Below are 26,671 nucleotides of genomic sequence, written 5' to 3' on the forward strand. Positions count from 1 at the left end.
ATGCGTCGGTTTCGCAAGTGAGGATTGTGTTTCTGCTTTAATAGTGATTATTAATGTGGATATATACAAAATAATCAGAATTGATTTTGGTATTTGGTTTATGATAATGATGTATTCTATTTTCTTCGTCATTATTACTGATTTTTGATTCCACTTGAGTGCTAATATCAACTATATGGTGGCGCTATATTATAGAAAGTTTGTTGATATAGCTTCAGTATGGATAATACAGTTAAATTTTCCTTCGTTAATTTTGTTGCGCTTGACTATTTCTAATGAGTGAGTAATAAAAATTAAAATGTCGTGCTCGGATTCACAGTCATCAAATAAAACTTGGGAATTAAGCCTCTATGAACTGCATAGAACGCCTCAAGAAGTAATCACTGATAATACCGAGATTGCAGTGTCCCCAAGAAGTCTTCACAGCGAATTAATGTGTCCTATATGCTTAGATATGTTGAAAAACACAATGACTACTAAAGAATGTCTACATCGCTTTTGTCAGGAGTGCATCATTACGGCATTGCGTAGTGGTAATAAGGAATGCCCGACATGCAGGAAAAAACTTGTGTCTAAAAGATCATTACGCCCCGATCCAAATTTTGATATGTTGATTTCAAAAATTTATCCTAGTAGAGATGAATACGAAGCGCATCAGGAGCGTGTATTGGCAAAATTAAACAAACAGCACAGCCAAGCATTAGCACATTCCATTGAAGAAGGAATGAGAATGCAGGCTTTGAACCGAGCACAAAGAGTTCGCAAACATGCCCCTGAAGAGAACAATAACAACATTAATCCTCCTACAAGTAATAATAATAATATTAACAACAACAATAATAACAACATTAGCAGCAACAATAACAACACCAATAACAATAACAACAATGTTATGATAAGTAATAATGCCACAAGCAATAATATTAATGTTACTCCAGCGACAATTACGCCAACACCCACTCCACCACCACCCATTGTAACGACTAACATAAACATGACTAGTGTGTCCACACCAACTGTTTTAGCTAGGCAGACTCCTACGCCAGGTAGTTCAAGTGATGCAACTCCATCCCAACCACGGAAACGACAGAAGACACATTCAGAAAATGAATCTGCAGGATCCGGTCTAGATCAAGATATAGACAATGAAATAACGGAAGAGGGACCTGAAGGGACTAGCCTGGAAGCAGAGGGTGAAGGTTGTTCAGATGGTGCAATTAATGAAATTGAGCTTGTTTTTAAACCCAGTCCACATGATATAGATGATGCTGACCCAGTGTATACACAAGTACGTTATATCAAGACTACAGCAAATGCAACAGGTACTTGCATGAGTTTTGCTCTTTAAAATGGTTATATTTAATTTTGTCGATTAGCATGGGGATATTTTTTTATTGTGGTAAAAAATATTATTTTATAGAATATTTACTTAAAAAAGTAATTTTAATTTTGCAACAGTAACAAATGTAAAGATAGCTCTACAATGCCCATATTATAATTACATAATATGAGCATATTATAATTACATAAATTATATGTTTATTAAATAAATTGTTGGGGAGAGCCACCACTGAGAGCTCTGCATGGTGACAGAGTGGGTCTGTCACTGAGTAGAATCATTGCCAAGTAATGATCCTTCAGGTCATACATTGTTGGATGATCTGAGGGATCGTGCTAGTTTTTGCTAAGGTATCCCTTAATAATATCCCCATACTTAAACATACCTCAATAAAGGTCGAAACTAGTTCTTACCCCTTCCCATAATGCATGACATTATACACACACCTGAAAGGATGTGCTTTGCATTATGCGAAACCAAGGCAGTTGATGTGACTTCATTAGTCTCTATATACAAGTACCCAGTCATGTATGAACTATGTTTGTTTACACTTGGAGAAAGGATTAAACCTAGAATATAATTTATTGGCATCATTTATTTGTAGTATAATCTATCTCAATATCTATCTCTGATCCACAGTAATTTAATAATAGTGTTATACCTTTTCACTACTTGTATATGGGAAATATGACTAATGCATTACTTTAGTTGTGGTTTCTCTTCTGGGTCTCTTGTTCCCAAGTGCCCCTTTCCATAATACATAACATTGTACATACCCAACAGGATGTGCTTTGCATTATGTGATACTAGGGCAGTCAATGTGAAGTCATTAGCCTCTATATATTATTTATTATTATTATTATTTATATGGGCACCCCCATGGAGTCAAAAGACTTATCCCAGAATACCCATGATATCCATTTACACATTACCTATCATACATCTCCTTAAACCTATTCACTATTGGGGTACTCACAACTGCCTTTGGCAATTCATTCTACTCATTCACCACTCTTGAAGAAAAAAAAACCTAGTCCACATACCCTTACTAATCACACTCTTAAACAGCTTCCAAGGGTGACCCCTCGTTTTCCTCCTACTCCCTGTGTATTGAAAAATTTCTTCTGGGTTAATCTTATAGTGTCCCTTTAGTAAGTTGTAAATTTCTATCATATCCCCTCTGCTCTGCAACCATACATCCTCAATGTATCTTTATAGGGAATATTCCACAGAACTATCACCAGTTTGGTCAATTGTCTCTGAATCCTCTCCCCTACCTCCCGATCCCTAAGAAACAGGTGACCAAGCCTATGTACAGTCAACATGTGGCTGAATCATAACCTTGTAAAGAGGGATAATAACATCTCAATCTTTACTTGTCAATGTACTCTTCGGCATCCAAATAAGTCTGTGAGCCATTTTGTCAACTCTTGCAATATGTTCTCTGAATTTCAAATCTCTATACACTATGCCTCCAGATATCTAGCCTCTTCAAGTGCAAACTGTTTGCTTACACTTTAATCCTTTATTTAAGTTTAAATATTTTTATTTACTATTTATTTATATTTTATTTATTAAATACTTTATTTTAGGTTTAAAGTTGGCATTGATCCTAGCTTGTATTAACCTCTCCAACATCCACCACTCCAGATGCATAACCTAGTCTGTAGTTTGCAAAAACTTCACTTTTTAGTAACAATTTGTTTATTGTTACTATTTTATTCTCTTCTACTGTTTTCAAACATTCTCTGTTTTAAGACTCATGTCAAGAAAAGCAAGAGTTATCTCTGCGGAATATTCCATCAAAATACATAAGAAATTTGATTTATGCACATATGACCTTATTTACATTAGGTTTACTTAATATCTCGTAACTTTCTCATTTCTGTCTTTTCTTGTTGTCATTCCATAATTATTCATTGCTTTGTATCCATTCACTCTTACCAGTGAGCATGAGATACCTTAGTAAAATGTCCGTTAAATACTTTAACTGTTATCCTCCTCACTGGTCACCTGACTACAATTAACATTATCCATTGTCGTTCTTCTTTCAATGGGCTGCATATTAAACTTATTCCTGATCTTTTCTGACTTGAGTAACAACTCATTTTTTACTTTTCGTTTCTGATATCCAGAGTGTTACTCTCCTAGAAATATCTTTAAACTCCTCATGTAAATGATTATTGCTGCCTGTTTTTATTTTGACGGTATAAAGATGTCTTCTTCTTCTTCTAGTATTCTTTCTCGATGTAATCATTCATGTATTTATCACATCCTAATATATGTTCAGGTATTTCTGCTATTAAGTATTTCTTGTCCATTCCACAGATTTGCTTATTACATTATATTTCATTGCTTTTAATACTTTATTACATGTCCATTTTTATCTCTGAGAATCTTTAATTAGAATTCTGATAACCTTATGTTATTTTTCAGTACTAGCAAAACTCAATACTTTTATTTTTCAGGGGTGGGGATAGAAGGATCCCTCCTTTTGTAGTCTTTGTTTTTTTTACAATACTGACATCTGTCTGCAAGAAGTTTTTTTTTTTTTTTTGATAACTGTAACCTTTCATATTGATGTAAACAATAAAGAAGTATTGCCTTCTAATCATCCAAGAATGCCACTGCACAGCAGTAACAAAAGAAGCACTTTCTCATCCCTTCACAGTTCAACTCCAAATTCAGAGAGTAAATTTTTCTTCCTTGTGATTGATTCATTCCCTCTATGGCTGACCTAAGAAACTACTTGCCTTCATATGCTCCTCTTGAAGACCACCACATGCAGATCCAGTGCTAAAGAGTTTCTTTTTTCCCAAATTTCTGCCTGTCCATGTTACTAATGTACTTTAGGATTAACAACCTTTTGTATGGGGAATTAAATAAAAATGGCTTTCTGTTCTGTGTGATGCCTGTTATAAAAATTATATACTTTTCAGCAATGCCTGGTGAATTTTTATGTTGCATTTCTGTGAAAAAAAATAAATAAAACAGAACAGCAACATCAGTATAGTATCTATGAAACTTGAATCATTCCATTCCTATCATTTTTAGCTATTCATAAGAAAGTTGAGCAATGAAACCTTGCAGGCATATGAGATAATAGCATTATGTCCCTTCTTCAACCTTCTATCAGGTTGAAGTTTAAAGTATGAAAATAAACTGTCCCTGAAAGCTAAAGACAAACCAGAAGAAATCTATTGTTTGTGTTTCAAGTAAAAAGAAGAATGAAAGTTAAAGAATGACTTTAATGAATGCAGATGATCAACTAATCGCCTGATTTTGCTAAGAGCTATCAATCTGGTATATTCAACATGGAGCTGATCAGTGCTCTTTCAGTAATTGAAACAGCATTGAACTCCATGTTGAATAAATTGAATGAGAATTCAGCAGTAGCGACAGGGTATTGCATATATTTGCCATTGACCTGCCTGGATAATTTGGGTCTCAGCATAGGTGAGATTCCACAGAAATGGAAAGAATGCATGATAATTCTGTTACACAAGGATGGTACAAAGTTGCTATATCTAACTATCAGTTTATCAGTAGTTATCAGTGACATGGTGGTAAAGATTTTGGAAAAGTTGGTAAGAGCTTGCATATGGAAATGGATTGACAGAGAATCTATACTTTGCAGTGAACAGCATGTGTTTACTAAGTTAAGGGTTTGAGTAACTTGCTAGCATCATAAGCAGATGGCTGACTGACATATATCAATAATTCCAAATTAGTCCAAAGTCTGTTGTTAGTTAGTCATTGATGATGGTAGGAAGAATTTGAGGAGACACACATCTGTTTGATGATGATGCAGTGATAGGCAGAGTAATCAGGAATATGACTGAAGTAAAGCACTTGGAGAATGAGTTGAATAGGTTTGAATTGTGAGCATGTGAAAATGGTTGTCAGTTCAATGTTAATAATGTGAAGTTATGCACTTTGGTATAATGAACTATCCATTGGCATATTATATTGATAGGATGATGCTAGAAGAAACTGATCAAGCTAGGGAGATTTAGCTGATAGGAAGTTGAAGAGTGATATAGCAAAGATTGAAAACATAATCCAGAGGATAAACTTCAGTTTCAAAATGAACATTAACATGTAATCATGAAGAAGTCATTTTGTCTCTTCACAATACCATGATACGACCTCACTTAGACTATTGTTTGCATATCTGGGCTCCAAGGTGACGTAGATACAATGGAGAGATGGTTAAAAAGGGGATGAGGGCTAGATTATTCTCTCATAGAGTGATGCATAATTAGAATGGATTGCCATTGAATGTGGTGTGTGCAAGTCTTCTTCTTCAGTAGTCCTAACAGGCACTTAAGTGCCCATGTCCTTCCAATTGTACTTGGACTTCACAACTGCAACCTTGACTTGAGGATAAGGTGGTTAGCCCCATGCCTCCTGGTGTGTCCTATGTCTGTAGATGTGTGTGTTCATGAGGCCGGTTTGCCTGTTCTGGGTGACGAAAAACCTGAGTTTCCAGGTGGAAAAAACCCTACCTCCATATGAGACTGACTAACTCACTTTTCATTGAAAGCGACCAGATGAAGGTTCTTCACATCACTGATGGGAATCAAATCCCAGTCTTTCCGAACAAAGGATTTTGTCCATATCGACTGAGCTACGGAAGCTCCTGTGTTCAAGTAGTGTGAATGAATTCAAGAAAAGGTATGACAGCCGATGCAGATAGTATGGTCTCCCTTGATGAGCGCTTGACCCCCTGATAAAGTATAAAATAAAATATTGCCAGTCTTTGCAAAGGCATATGTGACAGAATACCACATGGAAAACTATTATATAAGTTGGAGTAAATGGCAATGGATATAAAGTAGGTGGCATGGATGAGGATAGGGTGGCTGATACCAGAGAATAGTATATGGTCGAGTTCGATCTTGGAGAATGAAGATGACTAGTGGAGTGTCTCAAGGCTGCATTCTAGCTAGCTACTACTGTTCAGTTTGTATATTAATAACATAGGGAATGATTTAAAATGGGATATTTGGTTGTTTGCTGATGATACAAAACTGAGGGGGGTCAAGAATTGATACAGGTGATGATGTAGGCATCCTGCATGTTTTAAATAAATTGGCAAGATGGGAAAAGAATAATAGTTGTCAATTTAATGTTGCAAAATGTAAAGTTATGTCCTTTGAGATGAAAAGATTACATACTGTGTAATACATTGATGATACTAGTTTGCAGGATGCATTCAACATCCAATTATTTGGATGTTGAATGTGTTGACAAGTTATTATCCCTCTTTCATAAGGTTATACACCAGCTTGACTATAGTGCACAAATTTGATCACCTGGTTTCAGGGGGGGGGGTCAAGTGGATCTGCACATGAGTGACCAAGCTGGTGACAAAATATATTGCAGATGTGTGAGTTAGGGTTATACACCAATTTCATAAGGTTATACACCAGCATCTTGACTGTAGTGCACAAATTTGATCACCTGGTTTTTTTTTGGGGGGGGGGGGAGAAGAGGGTGGTCAAGTGGATCTGCACATGAGTAACCAAGCTGGTGACAGAATATATTGTAGGTATGTGGGTTGCAAACTCTTGTTGACAGGCTGAAAAAAGAGGCCATGATAGAAACTTGTAGATTATTAAATGGATTCTATAAGATTGATGCAAAAGAAATTTTTCAATACATGATGACTTTTTTTTATGTTGTTCTCACTCATAAAATATTATCTGCAAACATATAGTACATTTTGTACACTGTGGATAGGCTAAGTTTTTTCTATTTTTATCTTATATATATATATATATATGTGTGTGTGTGTGTGTGTGTGTATGTGTGTGTGTGTGTGTGTTGAAAGTTTTTTACCTTGGGTTTATTATACATTAATGATACGAAGAAATTTTATACTTGGCTTTAATCCTTTTCCCAAGGAAGCAAAACAATGTTTTGCACGTGAAATATATTCACATCTGAGCTACTACTTGTATATAGAGGCTAATGACTTCATATTGTATTACTTCACCCTTGGTATCTCTCCCAGGTTTGGCTCCCACTGATAAGACCTTAGTCAAGGTCAAAACCAGTCTGGATAGTGGCCCTTCCCATTATTATTATTATTATTCCTGACACCTCCAAGGAGTCCGAAGACTCATCGCGGGAGGGCACCTACAACTGTCTCAATTGATACAACTTTCTCAACCACTACACCGAACATCTACTATGAATCATCTCCATCAACGCCATCTACCGCCCACCTCCACCACCACTACAACTAGTATTTTTTGTCTGTAAATTGCGTGTGTTCTGAAGGGCCTATTTGTCTGTATGCAGGATGAAAAACCTGAGTTTCCGGGAGAAAAAACCCTGCTACCTCCATATGAGATCAGCTAACTCACCTTCGATTGAAAATCATCCAGGTAAAGATTATGCATAGCATTATACACATCCAAAGGGGGGGGGTGCTTTGCATTATGGGATACACACTAATGCAAGTGATATAAAGTCATTAGCCTCTATGTACAAATAATAGCTCAGACGTGAATATATTTCACATGCAAAACATTGTTAAATGGGAAAGTTGGGAAAAGGATTAAAACCAAGTATAAAATTTCTTGGTATTTTATTATATATATATATAATTAGAAAGTTTTTTTACATTGGGTAAACTATACGTTAAAGATACCAAGCAGTTTTATAAAGTTGGTTTTAATCCTTTTTCCCAAGTAAGCAGATAAGTCAAGTTTGCACCTGAAGTATTTTCAGGTCTGAGGCAACTCATGGTAAAGGTGGAGTAAGCTCTGATCACTTTCCTTAGTAACTCCCATAATGCAAAGCACATCTCCTTGCAGATATGTATGATGCTATGCATTAAGGGCAGGGCCACTACCGAGACTGGTTTCGACCTTTATTGAGGTCTCATCAGTGGTAGCCAGACCCTGAGATGCCAAGGTTGAAGTAATGCAGAACTTATAAATTTTAGCCTATACAAGTTGCCACAAGGTGCTTTGACCTTATTAAATAAAAATCTCAGGATGAGAGAAAGGTGTAGAAAGTTTTTTACCTTAAAAAAAACTTTCTACATTTTCCTGAGATTTTTATTTAATAAGGTCAAAGCACCTTGTGGCAACTTATATAAGCTAAAATTTATAAGTGTTTCAGTTTAAGAAGTCAAAAATAGTTGCTATTCTTAAACCTGGAAAATCACCCCAGGAGGCAAAAAGTTACAGACCTATTGCTTTATTGAGTTGCACCTATAAAATGTTAGAGTGCCTTCTGTACAACAGATTGTCCATACCAATTATGCAGCATGTCCCGATTGAGCAAGCTGGTTTTAGAGAAAAACGTGGTTGCTGTGATCAGGTGCTCACTTTAACATCATACATAGAAGCTGGATTTCAGAAGCAAGAAAAAACATCAGCTGTCTTCTTGGACCTAACAGCAGCCTATGATACAGTATGGCGTGAAGGTCTTATATACAAATTTCTTAGCATTGTCCCATGTAAACGGACTGCACACTGAATTTCCTCCATGTTCACTGAATGTTTCTTTCAAGTTATATTAGGAAATAAAATGTCCCGACAACGAAAACTTAATAATGGTCTTCCACAAGGGTCAGTATTGGCACCCTTACTTTATAACCTGTACACATATGACTTGCCTGCTACCATCTCACGCAAGTTCTGTTATGCTGATGACACTGTAATTGCCATTCGACACAAAAACATGAGTCAGGCTGAAGACATACAAAAGATTTGAAAATTATAGGTGAATATTATAAAAAATGGAGGCTCCAGCTCAATCCAGACAAAACAGAAGTATCAAGCTTTCACCTTAATAACCACATGGCAGATGTCACTTTACATATCTTCTTTAAAGGATGTTTACTACGACACAATAAGTTTCCAAAGTACTTGGGCGTTACCCTGGACCGCACGCTCTCTTACAAGCAATACCTAACAAACGTTTCTGCTAAGTTAAGAACCCGTAACAACATAATAGAAAAATTAATAGGCACGACATGGGGAGCAACAGCTGATAATCTGCAGATTACTGCTCTTGGTCTAGTTTTCTCTGTTGATGAATATTGCTCACCAGTGTCGCTAAATAGCACACATGTTAAACTTGTTGACAGCCAACTAAATAATACAATGAGACTGATTTCTGGCACAATTAAATCAACGCCCATACACTGGCTTCTAGCTCTTAGTAACATTGTTCCACCGAATCTGCGCAGGACTAAGGCTCTCTTACAGGAGTATAAGAAAATCTTGGAGAACACAGCCCTTCCAATACATTTAGATCTCCCAGACTTAAGTGTATGACGATTGAGATCAAGACATCCACCACTACAATTAGCCCAACTACTACTACATTCTAACTTTGACTTGAAGCAAAAGTGGCAAGAACAGTGGGAGAGCCATACAGATGACATCACAAAATTTTCTCTCAATAAATTACAAGAAAGTTTTGATGCTTGCTCACACCTCCCACGAAAATCCTGGACTCAGCTTAATAGAATACGAACTGGTCATGGTGTATGTGCAGACATGCTTTTTAAATGGGATAAACGACCATCTCCGCATTGCGATTGTGGAGCTCAGAGACAAACTGTGAACCATATTGTGACTCAGTGTTATCTCAGAGCATATTCAGGAGACAAATTGGACTTTTTAAGTGCTACACCCGAAGCTATGAACTATCTGACCAATATGGATATAACCTTTTAATTTTATTGGTTTTTAAAATGACTTTTGACTTTTAATTTTATATGTTATTAAAGTGACAGTGTATTTTACTGCATGTTTTGATATTCATGCCATACGAATAAATATAAGTGTTTCATTAATAGAAGCTCAGTGGACCAAGGAAAGAAATAGACTTACCATAGAATCTGTGAATGGACTTGCTATAGTTAAATTTAATTACAGACATTTTACATGTAAAAATATGTTCGACTATTTACTGCTAAATAAAATTAGGTCTAGTGAAAAATATGCATAGGCTGCAAAGTAATGTATGTAGTGTGATAAGGCTAATTCTTTTTCATGTAGGCCTACTCTTGTTTCATGGTAACCCTACCATATAACAAAAATGAATTTGTTTTTAGTCTATAGACCATATGGACATGTTTTGATAAAAAAAAACTGTTAACTACTAGTAAATAATATGTTGCTAAGAAGGATGCAAGAAAGTACTACTAATTATCATGTTGTTTCTCCTTTGACTGTAATTATTGTGCATTTATTTTCACATTATTCTAATATTTTGAACTATGTTAAAAATTATTCTAATTTTGTGAATGTTTTCTATGCAATAAATTAGAATTGGAAATCATTCAACATTTTCTTTGATTATTCTAATTTTTTGATTTGGAGGTGTAAATAGTGGCAGTAGTTGTGTGTCATTATGGGATGAGGTTGAGGTTGACAGGAAGAGATATTTGCTTGGATGCTTCAGTGGGCTAGGGAATGTGGAGGGTGCTGATAAAGAAATATATAGGCTACTTGAGTTAGTGAACAAAGAAAGGGTGATTTTAATTATGGCAGTATAGAGTGGAATGAAGAGACATTTGGGAATAAGGAAAATGAATTTCTTGATTTCTTGAGAGAAAACTATCTTAGGCAGTATGTAAAGGAGGACACAAGGGGGGGTGGGTCAGGTATTTTAGATCTGATATTTTCATTAGCAGATGTGATTGTGGGTGGGGTTTCAAACTTCCTTTCAGATGGTGAGAGCAGTCATGAATTGATCACCTGAGTTGTGGGCAGCCATATTAGCACTTCCATGAGGAAAAGATATATGTGGAACTACAACACTTGTGATTATGAAAAGCTTAGGAGATAGCTTCGTGCTGCAGCATGGAATGAGATGTTAAATGCCACATAGGAAACTAACCAAAAGATATTTAACAAGATCAATGTGCGAATGTATTCTGAAGGTCAAAATACTGAATAAAATAGTTGCCAAGTGGTTGAATAAAGGGATTGAGCATGAAATTTGGAAGTACTGGATACTATGAATGCAGCACAAGTTAGAATAATGGTAGCAATCAGCGGCATGAAGTGTATAAAGAGTAAGCTAGCAAGGTGACTCGGTTCGTAAGAACAGCAAATCTGCAGTATGAGTAGAAATTAGCAAATAAGGCAATGAAAAACCCTGGAATGTTTTTCAGATGTGTGGCAAATAGAAAGAAGAATTATTATGGTAAGATGTTGTTAATGGATGAAAATGATAGAATGGTAACTGCTGCAGAAGCCATCATTGAGGTATTCAGTGAACATTTTATAAGGGTATTTCATACTCATCAGGGTGAAATCATCACATACTCAAGTGTAAAGAACATAGGAGAGGATGACTTAATAGTGAGTGAGCAAGAGATATATGAGGAAATAAATAAGCTTGATGTCTATGAGGCGATGGGATTTGATGACACACGTGGGTAGTTTGAAAAGTTCTCGGCCTCAACCCTAAATGGCAACAATATAGGGAAGATTTTTTTTTTCTAAGTTGGTCATCTGTCATAAGCATTAAGCTGTAGGAAAACAAAGCATTGTCGGTATCCCTTGAAATGGATAAAATTCAGTATAGTGTGGTTATAAAATTCTTTGTAAAAGAAGGTTTAATGCCAAAAGATATTCATTCAAAGTTCATAAAAATTTTTGGGCACTCTTCTCCTTTATTTTCAACAATTGAGAAATGGGCTGCCGAGTTTAAACGCGGTCGTACCAGCCTTGAAGATGATTCACGTGAAGGGCATCCAAAAAGTGTAACAACACCAGAAATCATTGATCAGTGTACAATATGGTATTGGATGACTAGCGAGTCAAAGTGCATGAAATTGCTGACACTATAGGCATTTCAAAAGAACGTTTAGGATATATTTTGCATGAAGAATTGCAAATGAGAAAGCTTTGCACAAGATGGGTGCTACGCTGATCAAAAATGCACTTACATGAAAATCTCTGAACAGTGCATGGAGCATTTTAACAAGAATAAAACTGATTTTGTGCATCAATTTTATACTATGGATGAGACTTGCATTCACCAGTACACACCAGAACCCAAACAGCAGTCAAAACAGTGGACAGAAGCTGGTTGTTCAGAGCCAAAGAAGGCAAGGTCATGGCATTGGTGTTTTGGGATGCTAAAGTTTATTTATTGCATTTTGTTTATTAATTATCTTGAATTATCATCTCAGGGGAAATTTTGTTGAAAAATAATTTTGATATTATAAATTCGTTTTTTCATCACTTTTCAGGCCACCCACTTATTACGATGTGTCTTAAGGGAATATTGGAATATTCTTGGGCAGTGTTTCTCTAACTTCAGATATCTGTGTGCCCCTTCTTAAATTTTCATTATTACCAAGTATCCCCTTATCAAAATAATAAAAAATAAAAAGTATATTTCATTGTAAATGTTTATTTTATTTGAATTTATATGTTTATGTAAACAAAAAATATGATTTATTTTTAATCGAATAAAATTTGGAATAGGTTCCTCTTCATTTCTTGTCCATGAAAATCCACATCTCAAGTAATTCATATCATACTTGAAGATTTTTCATCTTCCTAGTTGGTTCTCTTGTATTTGCCATATTGCTCGCTTTTGCATGTTTTATAAATCCAATCTTTAACCAGTGATCCATACTTAAGAATTTGAAAGCTAAAAAAATTACCGTATTTACTCGAATATAACTCACACTTTTTTCCCAAAATTAAAACTAAAAAATCATGGTATATGCAGGGATTTTTGGAAACTAAAGTTTTCAGAAATAAACTGAAAATGGTGTGACTTACCAAGAGGCTCCTATTCACTATCGCTACTTTTGGCATTAAGAACAGTTTCCTTGTGTGCAACATCAGAGTCATCTACCCAAATAGCTTCATCTTCTTTCCCATTATTTCGAGAAAAATTACTAGTAACTTACAAGACTTGAGATACGTAATGAACATTGCTTCACAAATGACTAATGAGAAGTAAAAGCAGAGCTCGAAAGAGACAGCAATGTTATGCCAGTATAGATAGAGCAGCTATGAAGAAATGCATATGATTGATGCGGTATTAACAAAAGATCATGCAAACCAAAGACAAAGGCAAGCCAACAGTTGAGTTGAAATGCTATTTCTCTTCAACCGAATTCCATAATATCTGAAACACATTCACTATATATTTCTTAGTTTTAGCATGTTCATAATGGAGTGGTGTCGAGCAAAACCATGTGTTGCACCAGTAACATACAGTTTTGCTTTAATCTGTACAGCAGTTTCTGTTGGAGGGGAGATGTAATTCATTAGTTAGTGCCGTTTTTATCGTCTCTAATTTCACTATTTGTTGAGAAATATTTTACACAGACTGCAAATATCTTTGTACCTTATTCAGTGATACAATAAAACTACATGTTTTTCATGCGTCTTCAGTATAGTGACGCTGTTGGGGAGGGTGTGTTGTTTACCGCAGGGAGCACGTTACTGTCGCCAGGACGTGAAGGTCATGGCAATAGTAACTCACAATTTGAGTAGGAGAATTCATACATAATATATAATTTATTGAGAAATATATACGTTTAAAATAATTCATTTTTTTTCTTAATAATGATTCCATGCGTTGAAAATTGCCACGTATCCCCTGAAGACCTTTTGCACCCCCCCCCCCCGGCAGTATGTGTACCACACTTTGAGAAACACTATTCTAGGGAATTGGCATATCTGTTTTTGCAACAGTGCAAGTTCCAAGAGAGTGGAGAGGGTAAAATTGTTCCACTAAATTTTGCTACAAATTATAAGCCAATCTGTATATCTGGAGTTGTAATTAAGATACTGGAGAGATTGGTGAGAACTAGGAAAGAGAAATGGGATGCAGTTATCAACATTGGTTTGTTATAATAAGATCGTGTTTGACAAACTTACTTATATACTGTATCAAAGTGACAGATGTTTTGTGACAAGGGAAATGCATACAGTGGTATCCTTAGATTTTGCAAAAGCTTCTGATATGATATTGTCACACAATAAGGTGTTAAATATACTGAAACGGATGGAATTGGATAACAGACTAATGAGTTCGAACTGTGACTGGCTGTCAGATAGGTATCAGAAAGTTGTATATGGGAATGCAGTATCCTGAAAGAAATAAGTCACTATGGTGTACCACAGGGTCTGTTGGGGCCATTGTTGTTCTATTTACCACATTTTTCGATAGATAATGCTCGCGTTATCTATACAAAAAAAGTCTAAATTCGTTAAAAATGAATGTGCGGTATACATTTGAAAGGTATGAGAGGTAATTCAAATATAATGACAAAACTAAGGTTAAGTATTACTTAATATTTATTGAACATTACACTATTCAAATCCAAAACATGCTTCATCAGACTCAATATTGAAAGAATCAATTGCGTTAAAAATTTGGTATTTCTTCATCTTCATAATCATTGTCACTGGACACCACTGCATTCCCTTGTGCTTTAATGAAACTGTTTCTAACACAGTTTTCTCTTACAGCAGCCCAACTTTCTACAATCCACGTAACTATATCTTTATATGATGTTCTTTTCATCTCCCCTGTTTTGTTATATTCATGGATGCCAGTCTTCCCACTTAGCCCACAAATTGTCTTTGAATGGTTTATTTACTGCAAGATTGAAAAATGCCATTTTTCCCTTTCGCCACACATTCTCCAACCAAAATTGCAATTCTTTTCGATTCCTGCAATACACGGCCAGTAGATAATACCTTTTAGCTCTTTCAATAACCACCCAATCACTGCTACTAGCAACGCACGTGCTTTTAAGGAATTCCTCCGTCCTCTGTCTGTACTTCCTAACTCTACCGCTAGTTGTCGCATGTGCGTTATCTATACAGCAAAAGGAGTGATGAAAATGTTGGGGGGGTGCGCTTATCTATCGAAAAATACGGTATATATTAATTATACTGGAATGGGTTTCACTGGTGATATGCAGCTGTTTACAGATGATGCAAAATTGAAGAGAATGGTGCAGAGACAAGCAGATGTTGTGGCCTTACAGGACACTTAAATAGATTGTATCAGTGGGCAACACTGTATGGAACTGTCTGTTCCATGTTGCAAAGTGTATAGTTTTAAAATTTGATAAGCAGTGATTTGATGCGAAGTACATACGGAGATATATATATGCTGAGGTGCATCAATGATGAGTTGAAAATGGAGACCCAGAATCGTGAATGTGCTAGTGGAACTCTGTGAGGAGAAGCTAGTGCTGTTTGTGGCTGTATAGCATGTATTCAAGGGAAGAATGGAATAATACAGTCATGATAGATTCATTTGGAGCCACCATAGCTCAGTCAGTGGTTGGAAAGATCTGGGTGCGATTCCCGTCAGTGATGTGAGGAACTTTATTTCACGGAATATGAGTTAGCCAGTTTCATAAGCAGCATATGGAGATGGGGGTTTTTTCAGCTGGAAACTCACGTTTTTTGTCCCATAGAACAGGCAAACCAACCCCAGGAACACACATGGATTACAGTCATGAATATATCCACCATTTTATCTGCTGTACTCTCGAAATGAAAGAGGGTCTGGGTCTCTCTAAATACAGGGTGGCCATGAAATAACTTTCCCTGTTTGGAGGCATTTGTAGCTAAAACCAATGAACAGAATGAGACCAAATTTTATATTGAGACTTTTGAAGGCATGGAGAGATGATTTCCCCGAAAAAAAGATTTAGTATCAAAAGTCGCCGATAGGGGAAATATCGGCGCAGGTGGAGCCGAAAACAAGCAGATAATTACGTTAATGGCAGATAAAATGGAATAAGGCAAGGTAGGACGCATATTGAGCACAATTCGTCAGGCATTCGAATAACTACCTGAACGTTCCCAATCCCTTTTTAAGTGGAATTGGTGGCGCTGCTGTCACGTACGCACAGTAAAATTTGCATAATCTTTTTTACCTGCTTTTACTGCAAATATTTTGGCATTGGCTCCGCCAGTGCCAAAATTTCCCCTATCGGCGACTTTTGGTATTAAATCTTTTTTTTTTTGCAGAAAAATGTCTCCCCATGCCTTCAAAAGTCTCAATATAAAATTTGGTCTCATTCCATTTATTGGTTTTAGCTGCAGATGCCTCCAAAGAGGGAAAGTTATTTTATGGCCACCCTACACTGCATGGAGAAGAGAGAGAGAGAGGGAGGAGCTGGAAGTCAGAATCCCTGTACTGTAGGCTAAACATAGCATTCGTCACTTCAGGTCCCCAATAAGCAGAGTGATGTTTCATCATGCAGTAAAGTCAGCTACCACCTAGTGGTCTAGTTGACATTTCCTCCAACTAGGAAGATATTATTTTTGCACCAGTAATGCTAGCTGCAAATGCCAGCTTATTTTGTGGGAATAGACCACACCATTGGAAGGTTGGTTGACTCGCACCAAATCTGTTTAAATGCAACCCATGCTGCATTTAAACAGATTGGGGAAATTGAAGTTTCCCCACCAAGGAGGTAAAGGAGAGGTCTGGGATTGTGTTGAACAAGGACCTGAGATTTAGAGGACACATTGCATAAGTTGTGAAGCCTTCGCATTGGATAATGGCAATAATGCGGAGAACTTTGACATGCAGAAATAAAGAGGTTTTGATTCCATTGTATAAGGTCATGTTCAGGCCTCATGTATGGATTATTGTACACAGATTTGGTCTCTAGATTTTCATGGTGATGAAATTATGTGAGAATAGGTGCAGAGAAGATTCATAAAGGTGATAACTGGTCTTTGGTATGTTTAGCATGAAGTCAGATTCAAAGAATATAAATTTGCAAAGCCTCTTAAATAGGATCAGCAGTGGGGGAAATATGATTAAGATGTATAAGTTGGTTGAGGGTTGCTACTAGGTTAACATGGAAAAAAAATTTCATAAATTGAGAGAGGGGTGAGAACAAGAGGCCATCCCTGGAAATTGTATCAGTATGACAGACTGTTTTCTAGTGTGGGCCTCTCATGATGAGTCTTGTGACTCCATGGAGGCCTGAATTACAATAATAATAATAATATATTACTCATCTATTAAAAAGTAAATAGAACAACTGAATGTCAGAATTACAGAAGGGGAAACTTGGAGAAGAACATGTTGGACTGGCTAACTAGAGGTTGTCAGGATGAGATTTTAATTTTAAAACAAACAGTTGGGAAATCACAATACAACAAGGATCTATATTTAAGTTTTGTAGATATGGAAAAGGATATATGACAAAGTGGCAAGACAAAAGCTATTCAAAATGTTGCAATTATATGGTAAATGGAGCTATATATTATTATTATTGATATCCGACTTCCATGGAGTCAAACACTCATCATAGGAGGTACACACTATCACACACACACAAAGCTCATTCAGTGTGTCTGTCACACTCAAGCAATGCATTCCACTCATCAGCCACTTTCCATGCAAAGAACCTGCTCCTTATTCCTTTGCTCATACCATCCTTATATAGCTTCCAGGGATGGCCTGTTGGTGTCGCCCCTCTCTCAATTTATGAAAAAATTTTTTTCCATGGTCGATGAGTTCTTGACTCATTGACTATTTGCACTCTCACCACTCTATCAGATAATGCATTCCATGGTTCATCTACCTTCCACATAAAGAAACCACTCCTTACCCCTCTTGCTTACTTCTTTTCATACCTTCCAGGGATGGCCCCTTGTCACTCCTTCTCCCTGTTCCGCCCAATGAAAGAACTCTCCAGTGTCAATCCTGTAACTAAATTAAAAGTTTAAAAGTCTCAATGATATCACTTCTCCTATCTACCAAACTCTGCAGTCCACATTCCTTCAGTCTATCTTCATAACTGATATTGTACAAGCCTGATACCATCTTTGTTATCTGCCTCTGCACCCTTTCCACAGTTAATTTATCCCTTCAAATCCCAGGGACCAAATTTGTGCACAGTAGTCCAGGTGTAGTCTGATCAGGGCTTTATACAATGGAATGACAACTCTTATCTCAGCAGGTCATCGTTCTTCTCAGTATTGTAGCAATCCTCTGGGTTACCTTCACCCAGTGGCGTAGCTGGGGGGGGAGGAGGAGGAGGTAGAAGGGGCGGTCTGTCCCGAGCGGCACTTTTCACGTGGGACACAATTTTATTTTTCGACGATTCTTTTATTTATGCTAACTCAGTAATTTTTATTACTTAATAATTAGTTTTTAACAACTACACTTATAACTAAAATAAACATAAACATGGTGTTTTAATTTATTTCCCTATATGTCGTTTTGACTTTTTGTAGTATTTTTGGTATGTATTGAGTGGGGCAGCAAAAGCTCTAGCTACGCCACTGCCTTCACCACCTTAGCAATATGTTCTCTGAATTTTGGGTTTCTATCAATCATCATCCCCAGATCTTTTGCCTCCCCTACTTCTTCCAGTATAGTTCCTCCAACAGAGTATGCAGCCTTCCATCGATTTATCCCAACTTCAAGACATTCAAGACTTCAAGACTACATTTAAGTGCATTAAACTGATACTTCTGTTCATTTGCCCGTCTACCCAGTTTATTCAAATCTTGCAGGGTTACCACATCTGCACTATTGTTAATAACCCTTCCCAGCTTCACATCTGCAAACAACTGAATATCACCTCCCTACACTCCATTAACAGTGTCATTGATATGAAGGTTAAACAATACAGGTCACTTACACAACTCTCTGATATCTCTCAGAGAGTTGTATATGTGACATCCCAGCTGGCATGACATTTTATCATGTTTTACCATCAGTTTCTTTTGGTTTCAGATGTTATAGAATACAATTTAATCAGCTAAATGCCAATTTGACAACCCATCTTTATACATTTAGTTTACAGAATATATACTTACTGACACTATGCTGCAAATGTGAGAATTGGTCATGAGGAAAGGTCCCCCATCAGCTCTTGCTTCTTAAAAGTCCATTTGACATTTTTCTCTTAATTAATTAGCTTAGAATTTTTAGCAACTCTTTCTTCTGGTTTGTATCCTAAATCCCAAAATGTTATTAAATTTCATCTAATCAAGGCAAAGTTTATGCAATAACTCTATAATTTTGTCATGTTTTGTTAGTTCCCTTGAAACTGGTCTGGTTGAAACAGAAACTGGAATGATTTAATAATTTAAGTGTCCTATATAAGAAATTTGAATAAAATCCACAAGCAGAGACTATAAATTTTTATTTATTGATCCCATCCATAAAAGATTAAATAACCAGTAAACACGCCTGTGCTGTGTGTGGGATACAGGTGAGTATTGAGAAAAATGTTTAAATGGAGGAAAGTTTTATGACTAAAAATGTTCTTAATGAGGAAAATATTGGTTGTTGCAGTAAGTAAAATACACCTACTAGTTTCACCACCTAAACTAGAACTAACTGGCGCCTTTTTTTTCCAAGGTTAAAACATCAAAAAACTATAAATATGTGGATTACACAGTTGATTAAATGCTGCTAAAATTGATTAAACAGTTGATTGATTTTTTTGAACCTTACCAGTCCAAGTAACCAGAACATCCAATATAAAGATTCGGTTTTTCTTAGTTTTACTTAAATCTACATTCAGTTTGGATATCTACTAAACAGCCCATCTGGCATTCTTTTCATCGTAATGTGCTTTCTCTCTATAATGATTTCCATTGTTTATTTAATTTTGCTTGCAAGGTATATTGTATTTATATGTTTTATGCACTATTACCATATATTTATTCATTCATCCATTTTATTTTCAGTTGACCATTTATCGAAGTACTTGGCTATGCGTTTGGCCTTAGACAAGCAGCAAGATGAATTAGGAACTGAAGCCCCTTCAGATAGTTCACCGTTTGTGATTTATATTGCTGTTACCCCAGGCCAGTTTTTACCCCTTAGTGGAAACATGACCCTAGACCAAGTAAACGAGAAATATTGGAAGGTTAATAAACCTTTAGAAATGTATTACTCATTTAAAAAATCATGAACATTTTTCTTCAGATTTATTAAATACATTACATATATTTTCTTTCTCTCTCTCTCTCTCTCTCTCTCTTTTTCTCATTCATAAATTTTTTAGTGATACATATCCTTTCTCCCATTAGATGGCCATAAATTTCTCCCAATAAATTTATTTTTTCATGGTTTCGTTTATTATATATCCTTTTTATTATATCGTCAACCTATATAAATTGAGCAGTCAGGAAAAGTGACATTTGTATCAAGTTTCATTTCAGCAATGCCTGGTGATTAATTTAATTGGAAATAAATGCACTAATTACACACGTGCACGCACGCGCGCGCACGCACACACACACACACACACACACACACACACACACACACACACACACACAATTTTTCATTATCATCTTTAAATCTTCATAAGACTTATTCAAGATGTTGAAGGGTTCATTAATACAGAATTTCAAAAGAAGATAAGTAATCATGATGCCCAGTCTTTTTTTGTCTGTCAAATTCACAAATCCTTATGCCTTTGTGTTAAGAAAATCATGACCTGCTTTTGAGAGGTGGTGGTGTGAGGGGAGGACTATATTCTAAAATTGACTAACATACTCTGTCTGGATTTTTTTTTTTTTTTTTAAGTTTTTCTCCTTCACATAAATTGAAATTAGCAACTTCCCCCAGAATCAAGTCACATATGAAACCACCTCAGTCATGGATATGTCATAGCTGTTTATAACATACTTTTATCTTTATGGCATATCAAAAATAAGTATTTTAAAGAATGTTCTACTATTCTTCACATAAGTAATTTAAATTGAAATTAGCAGCTTCCCCCAGAATCAAGTGATATATGAAACCACCTCAACCATGGATATGTTGTAGCTAATTATTTTCTGAACATTTTGTAATAAGTAAATGTGCATGAAATGTGTTGAATGTCTCTTTATTGTGTAAAATGGTTTAGTGTTTAATCAAAATGATAGACTTAAGTGGGATGTATTGTTTACTCTAAAAGTAGCATGTTTAAAAAAAAAGGGGAGGTTATATTCTTGAAATATAACATATTATAATAAATATGAAATTTATGGTATAATTAACTATAAATTATATTAATTTTAATGAATAATAATTATGTCATAAATATCACAGAAGTTTTTTTGCTTGAAATGTCACACAAGTGAAGACATTTGCTTATAACCAGAAAGGAACTTGCAGTATAAATATTTTGCTATATCCATTCATCTTTCTGTAAGATAGCTGGTTGGTTGTTTAGATTCTGCCAGAAAAAGAGAGTCAAGTGTATTGTGTATATAAACAGTATCTTTTTACAAATTATATTATTTGCTTAAAACTAGAAAATAACTTTCAGTGGCATTACATTATAAATAAATAAGAAGCCTTTATATCAGTAAGCTGTACATAATGTAAATGTTTTGCTACATCCATTCATCTTACTTCAGGATAGTTGACTGTTTAGAGCATTTCCAGAATAACTGAGTCGAGTAGATTGTATGTTTCCTGTACAGTTTGCTTGTTATGTAGAATGAGAAATTTAAGATTGTAGAAGGGAAGAACCTTTCACCTCCATATAAAACTGGCTCACTCATAAGATTGTAGAAGGGAAAACCTGTCACCTCCTAATTTCATTGAAAATCCCTTTAATTCTCACATACCACAGTGGACATCTAAACCTCATCTTTCTGAGTTAGGGCATTATTACTAGAGAGATATTGATGCCTAGGATACTGGAAAATTATTATATACTGATATTACATGCTTGTGTGAAAATGATGTGAAGTCACATACCTTTTCCTGAAATATTATTATTACACAGCACCTCCAGGGAGTCCAAAGACTCATCGAGGGAGGGGCACCTACTCTACAACTCTCTGTCTCCACCAACCACAACTACCTTCATCATCTACACCAGCGGTCGGCAACCTTTTTGGAGTGAAGAGCCATTTTTAAAATTATATCTGTTAAAAAAAAATTTAGGGAGCTGCATGCAGTGATGAGCAACCAATTGTCTGCGTGCTGCATGCGGCCCTCTCAGGTTTTTTGTGAGGTTCACGGTGTTTATTTTGTACGGCAGAATGCGTCTTACACTTGTAAGATGAATGTAAAGAAGGATTATCGCGTATAATTTCAAAGAGTTCAAACATAAAAGTATTAGATTTTTCAGCATCGCATGTACTATTTTCAATTGTAAAATATCCTTGACTTAATGTGAAATGGCCTTAATTTATTGCAAATGCTATATTTAGGGTTTTTAGTTTCTAATTTAATAAATAACATTCATTTTGCATTATTCAAAAATAGATTGTTTAATAATGAAAAGAGCGCAATTATTCATTCAAAGAGCCATATGCGGCTCCAGAGCCACAGGTTGGCGACCGCTGATTTACACCAATGCCATCTACTGCCAACCACAACCACTAGTATTTTCACAGACAATCACAAACATCCATGCCCATGGCAGGATTCGAACTCGCAGCTTGGAGAGCGGATAGGCTAACCACGTGGCCAAACCAGGCCAGCAATTATATCTGCACATTTCATTTTATAGCACTACTTACTCCCTTCCCCTTTACCCTTAACTGTGACATCGAGTCTCAGTTTTTGAAGTGTCATCAGATTCTTACTTCAGCTTTTTTGGAAATTAAAACACCTAGGAAAGGCAGATTTCCTTCATTTTCCAGTTCCAGAGTGAATTTTATTTTTTGGTGGAAGGAGATGGTAGACGAAAGAAAATCATACAACCCAGCATCATTATATTTTCAGATAATAAAGATGTCATCTATGTATCTCTAACAAATTTTAGATTTTTTTTTTTTTGTCTAATCTACCATGGTTATTCGTTCACAAGGCTCACTCAATAGGAATCGAGGATTGATCCTGTGTGATATTTGAAATTTGTTTATTAGATCTTTCCAAGTATCAGACTTTAACTTTTCATCCAGCTATCTTGTACACATTACTGAATAATAGCTACCTGTGCCAACTCCCATGCTCCACATGATTTCTGTTTCAACTTATATTGTAACAGTTCCTACATGTATTTTACTAATGTTATAGTTCTTTGTATTTTACTAATGTATTTTAGTAAAATACTATATAAATATAATAAAAGACAAATATGACCATATCTAATGTTATATTTGCCTTTTATTATATTTTTGTTTGTCCTAACCCAGAAGAAACCATAAGTATCTATGGCCAAACTAGTCAGTTTTCATTTTCATATTGTTCCAACTAAATAACCCAATGTATTTCTACATTGAGTTATTTATCATAATCATCATAAGATAAAGTTTACATTCTTTTATCAAATGTGCATCCTATTTTTGTATCTTTTTTTTTTTTTTTTTTTTTTTTTTTTTTTTTTTTTTTTTTTGTGGCATCCAGCCTTCACATTGTTTAGCCATCTACTTTGACTTGAGGGTTCAGGTGGTCATACGAAACAATGTTTGTTGTCCTCTTCCTAGCACTCAAATGCAAGTTATATCCACAAGTTCACATTAATTTGAACAAGGAATCACAGTAATGAAATTCTTATGAATATTATAATACATTTATATAGTATGTTTCACCAGTCTATTATAATATTCATTGGAATTTTGGTACTGTGATTCCTTTTGTAAACTTGTGGAATATAACTTGCATTTGAGTGCTAGAAGGACAAAAAAAAAAAAAATCTTTTTTTGGCTGGCTGTGTGGATAGTCTATGTTTGCTTGAAATGCTCTGTTTGGTTTCTAGAGCAGGGTTCCCAGATGGTGATAGACAGTGTTAGTTATCCACTACAACGCGCTATGTATTGGCAGTGTAGAGTAGCTTGAAAAAAATCTCATGATTAGTGGGTGTACTAGATTATCTAACCCTTAGCTCAGCTCTCCCAAAGGACTAAATATGTGATATAGATATGCAACTTTCATGAGTTGAAACCACATAAAAAATTTAACTCTTAGCGTGCATGGGATTGGCTTATAAAATTAATACATTTATAGTACCACATAATTTTACCACATAATATGCATTACTGTGGAGAATATCTCTGTTGCATTATAGATAGTTTGATGTCAGTTTATAACATTGCACTTGCAATTCTGTGTGGTGACACGATCATGAATTGAATACTTTTACACATTAACATTATCTTAAATTATCAAACTAATAACTTTAATAACCACTAACTTTTTTAGAAGTGCAAGTATGTCTCTCCCACACACACTCTTTCAGCACTGAATTAATTGGAGAATTCATTGCATTATCTTCTCAAAATGCTTTTTTTTTTTAATCTTGTGAAAAAATTGTAACACCACCATCTGTTACAGTAATATTTTGATTTTGCATCACTGTTTTGACTACTATTTTGTCTTAGAAACTATATTGAAATAAGAGTATACTTACATGCATTTTATTTTTTTTTCCTCTGCTCCCTTTGAGTCAGTATTTTAATTGTAATAGTAAACATGATTATTCTATATTTCAGAAAATGTATAATTGAAAATGATTGTACATACGTGTAGAATTTTATTTTCAAATATTTCAAGCTGTGAACTTGAAAAAAACTGCTAAAAATCTCTGAGATATTAAAACTTGCTTTCAGAGAGAGGAAACAAATTCAATGATTTCATTGGTTTCCTACGTTCGAAAATTGAGTGTTAGCTGTGGAAAATACTGAATGTTGGGGACCATTATCAGTCAGTAAAATAGATGAAATGCGATGCACAGTCATTGCACTTATCCATGAAAACTGATGTGTTGCAATTTGCAAGTTAACTAATAAGGTAAGAATATGATTAGGGTTATGCCACAATATATTGATACAAAATCTCAACATGAAGTGGACTGCAGCAAAAACCCTACTTTTTCTGCACAGAAATTTCTTGCCTTCACTGTACCCTGTGACTTTTTCTTTTGACCCCATTTTTTCTTTTTTCAGAAATTGTAGTTAGCATTAAAGGATAGATGGGATGACATCTTGGTTAGAGAAGGAAAAACAAAATTACAAGATTATACTTGCAGGACTTTGGCAAATATTTTCAACATGCTCTATTAAGTTGTAAGAGAACTACTTCAAACCTGGAAGCATCCAAAGGTTATAAACCTATGGCACATTAATTAGTACCAAGAATGTGCTAAGGATTAAATAATCCAAGACGCCTTCTTAGAAACCAACATTGTGTTCTAAGGCTATTTCAGATCTCTGATATGCAGGGTGACAATTTCACTCTGGATGATGAAAATCATGTACCAGTAAGATTCACATCATCCATGCCACAATTGAATTCATGCCCACAGCCAGTTTAAGAACAAAGACTCTATTCACATCTCTTGCCAGGCTGGCTGCTGTATTAAAAAAGGAGTTCAGAAATTTTTTTGATCACATCTTGTACAATATAAATTTATATACTATATTTGAAATTTGTTATAACTTTAAAGGTAAACGACACAAAAAATATTATAAATGCATTTTGTTTATTATTCATAGAACGACAAGATAATCATGTGGCTTTATTTTGGATTATGTTGCAGGCAGGGATTTCTTGATAAGCATATTTTTATTTTTAATCACATAGGGAGAAAAGAGAATTCTAATATTATTAGAATTAATATTTTGTTACACTGTTCTCTTGGTAAGAATTCCCTGAAGAGGCTGTTGTAGAATTAACTCTCTGAAAGAAGTATACTATATATACAAAACTTTATGTACACTTGGAGATTTTACAGTTAATAAAGTAGTTTATCTAGTTGTAATTTAGTTTTCATACTAGTAATAATCACATAATTTAAACAAATGTTTTTGAGATTCTTATGTGCACTCCAAAATCTTTTCACTGATTTACTGATCCATATCATACTGAATTATTGTATATAACAATATTATTAAATACAGTATCAGTATACCAGACTGAAGCAGAGAAATGATTTCTGCACAAATTATTTTATTTTTTCAAAATGAAATCTTTTTTGTACTCTCAATTAGAATATATGATAAAATGAATTTTCACTAGTTGCAAAATACTGCTTTCCTTTATATTCATTTATTTGTGAATAAGTTTGAGTACCTGGGATCCACTATTAATATCAAGAATTGCTGTTCAGAAGAATATCAGAAATCAGAGATTTGTCTAAAATCTGGAAGGATGGATCTATCTCCACAGGAACAAAGTTATGGATTGCAGATGCAGCTGTTTTTCCAGCAGCAATTTATGGATGTGAGACTTGGAACCTGAAGGTCTGATAGGAAAATTATAGCTGCTTTTGAGATGTTGTGTTACAGAAAGCTGTTAAGGATATCCTATACTGAAAAAGCGGACAAACGGATGGGTGTTAGAAAGGATCGGTAGAACTTTAAGGCTTAAGGATATTGACAGAAGAAAGTTGAAATATTTTCGACACATTAAAGGATGGAAGAAGGACTT

At 35.2% G+C, this 26,671-nt stretch overlaps 1 protein-coding gene across 2 annotated transcripts; it reads left to right on the forward strand.

The window, feature by feature from the left end:
* Positions 1 to 25,968, forward strand: Sce (E3 ubiquitin-protein ligase Sce). 2 transcript variants are annotated; one of them, XM_090397792.1, is made up of 3 exons: positions 1 to 1,322; positions 20,038 to 20,219; positions 25,189 to 25,968. In XM_090397792.1, the coding sequence occupies exons 1-3, from the start codon at positions 299 to 301 to the stop codon at positions 25,195 to 25,197; spliced, it is 1,215 nt and encodes a 404-aa protein (XP_090253918.1). In that variant the 5' UTR covers positions 1 to 298; the 3' UTR covers positions 25,198 to 25,968. The 2 variants fall into 2 exon arrangements, with proteins under 2 accessions (XP_090253918.1, XP_090253917.1); XM_090397791.1 differs by lacking the exon at positions 25,189 to 25,968 and having other exon boundaries at positions 20,038 to 23,587.
* Positions 25,969 to 26,671: the final 703 nt, after the last annotated feature.

Source organism: Typopeltis vanoorti, chromosome 9 (assembly GCF_054136105.1).
Source record: "Typopeltis vanoorti isolate ZY-2024b chromosome 9, IOZ_Tvanoo_1.0, whole genome shotgun sequence".
Lineage (NCBI taxonomy): Eukaryota > Metazoa > Arthropoda > Arachnida > Uropygi > Thelyphonidae > Typopeltis > Typopeltis vanoorti.

Excerpts from the sequence above, each read along its gene's own strand:
- Sce (XM_090397791.1), top strand. The coding sequence starts at position 299 with ATGTCGTGCTCGGATTCACAGTCATCAAATAAAACTTGGGAATTAAGC. Across the intron at positions 1,323-20,037 it reads GACTACAGCAAATGCAACAG|TTGACCATTTATCGAAGTAC; the intron begins GTACTTGCATGA and ends TTTTATTTTCAG.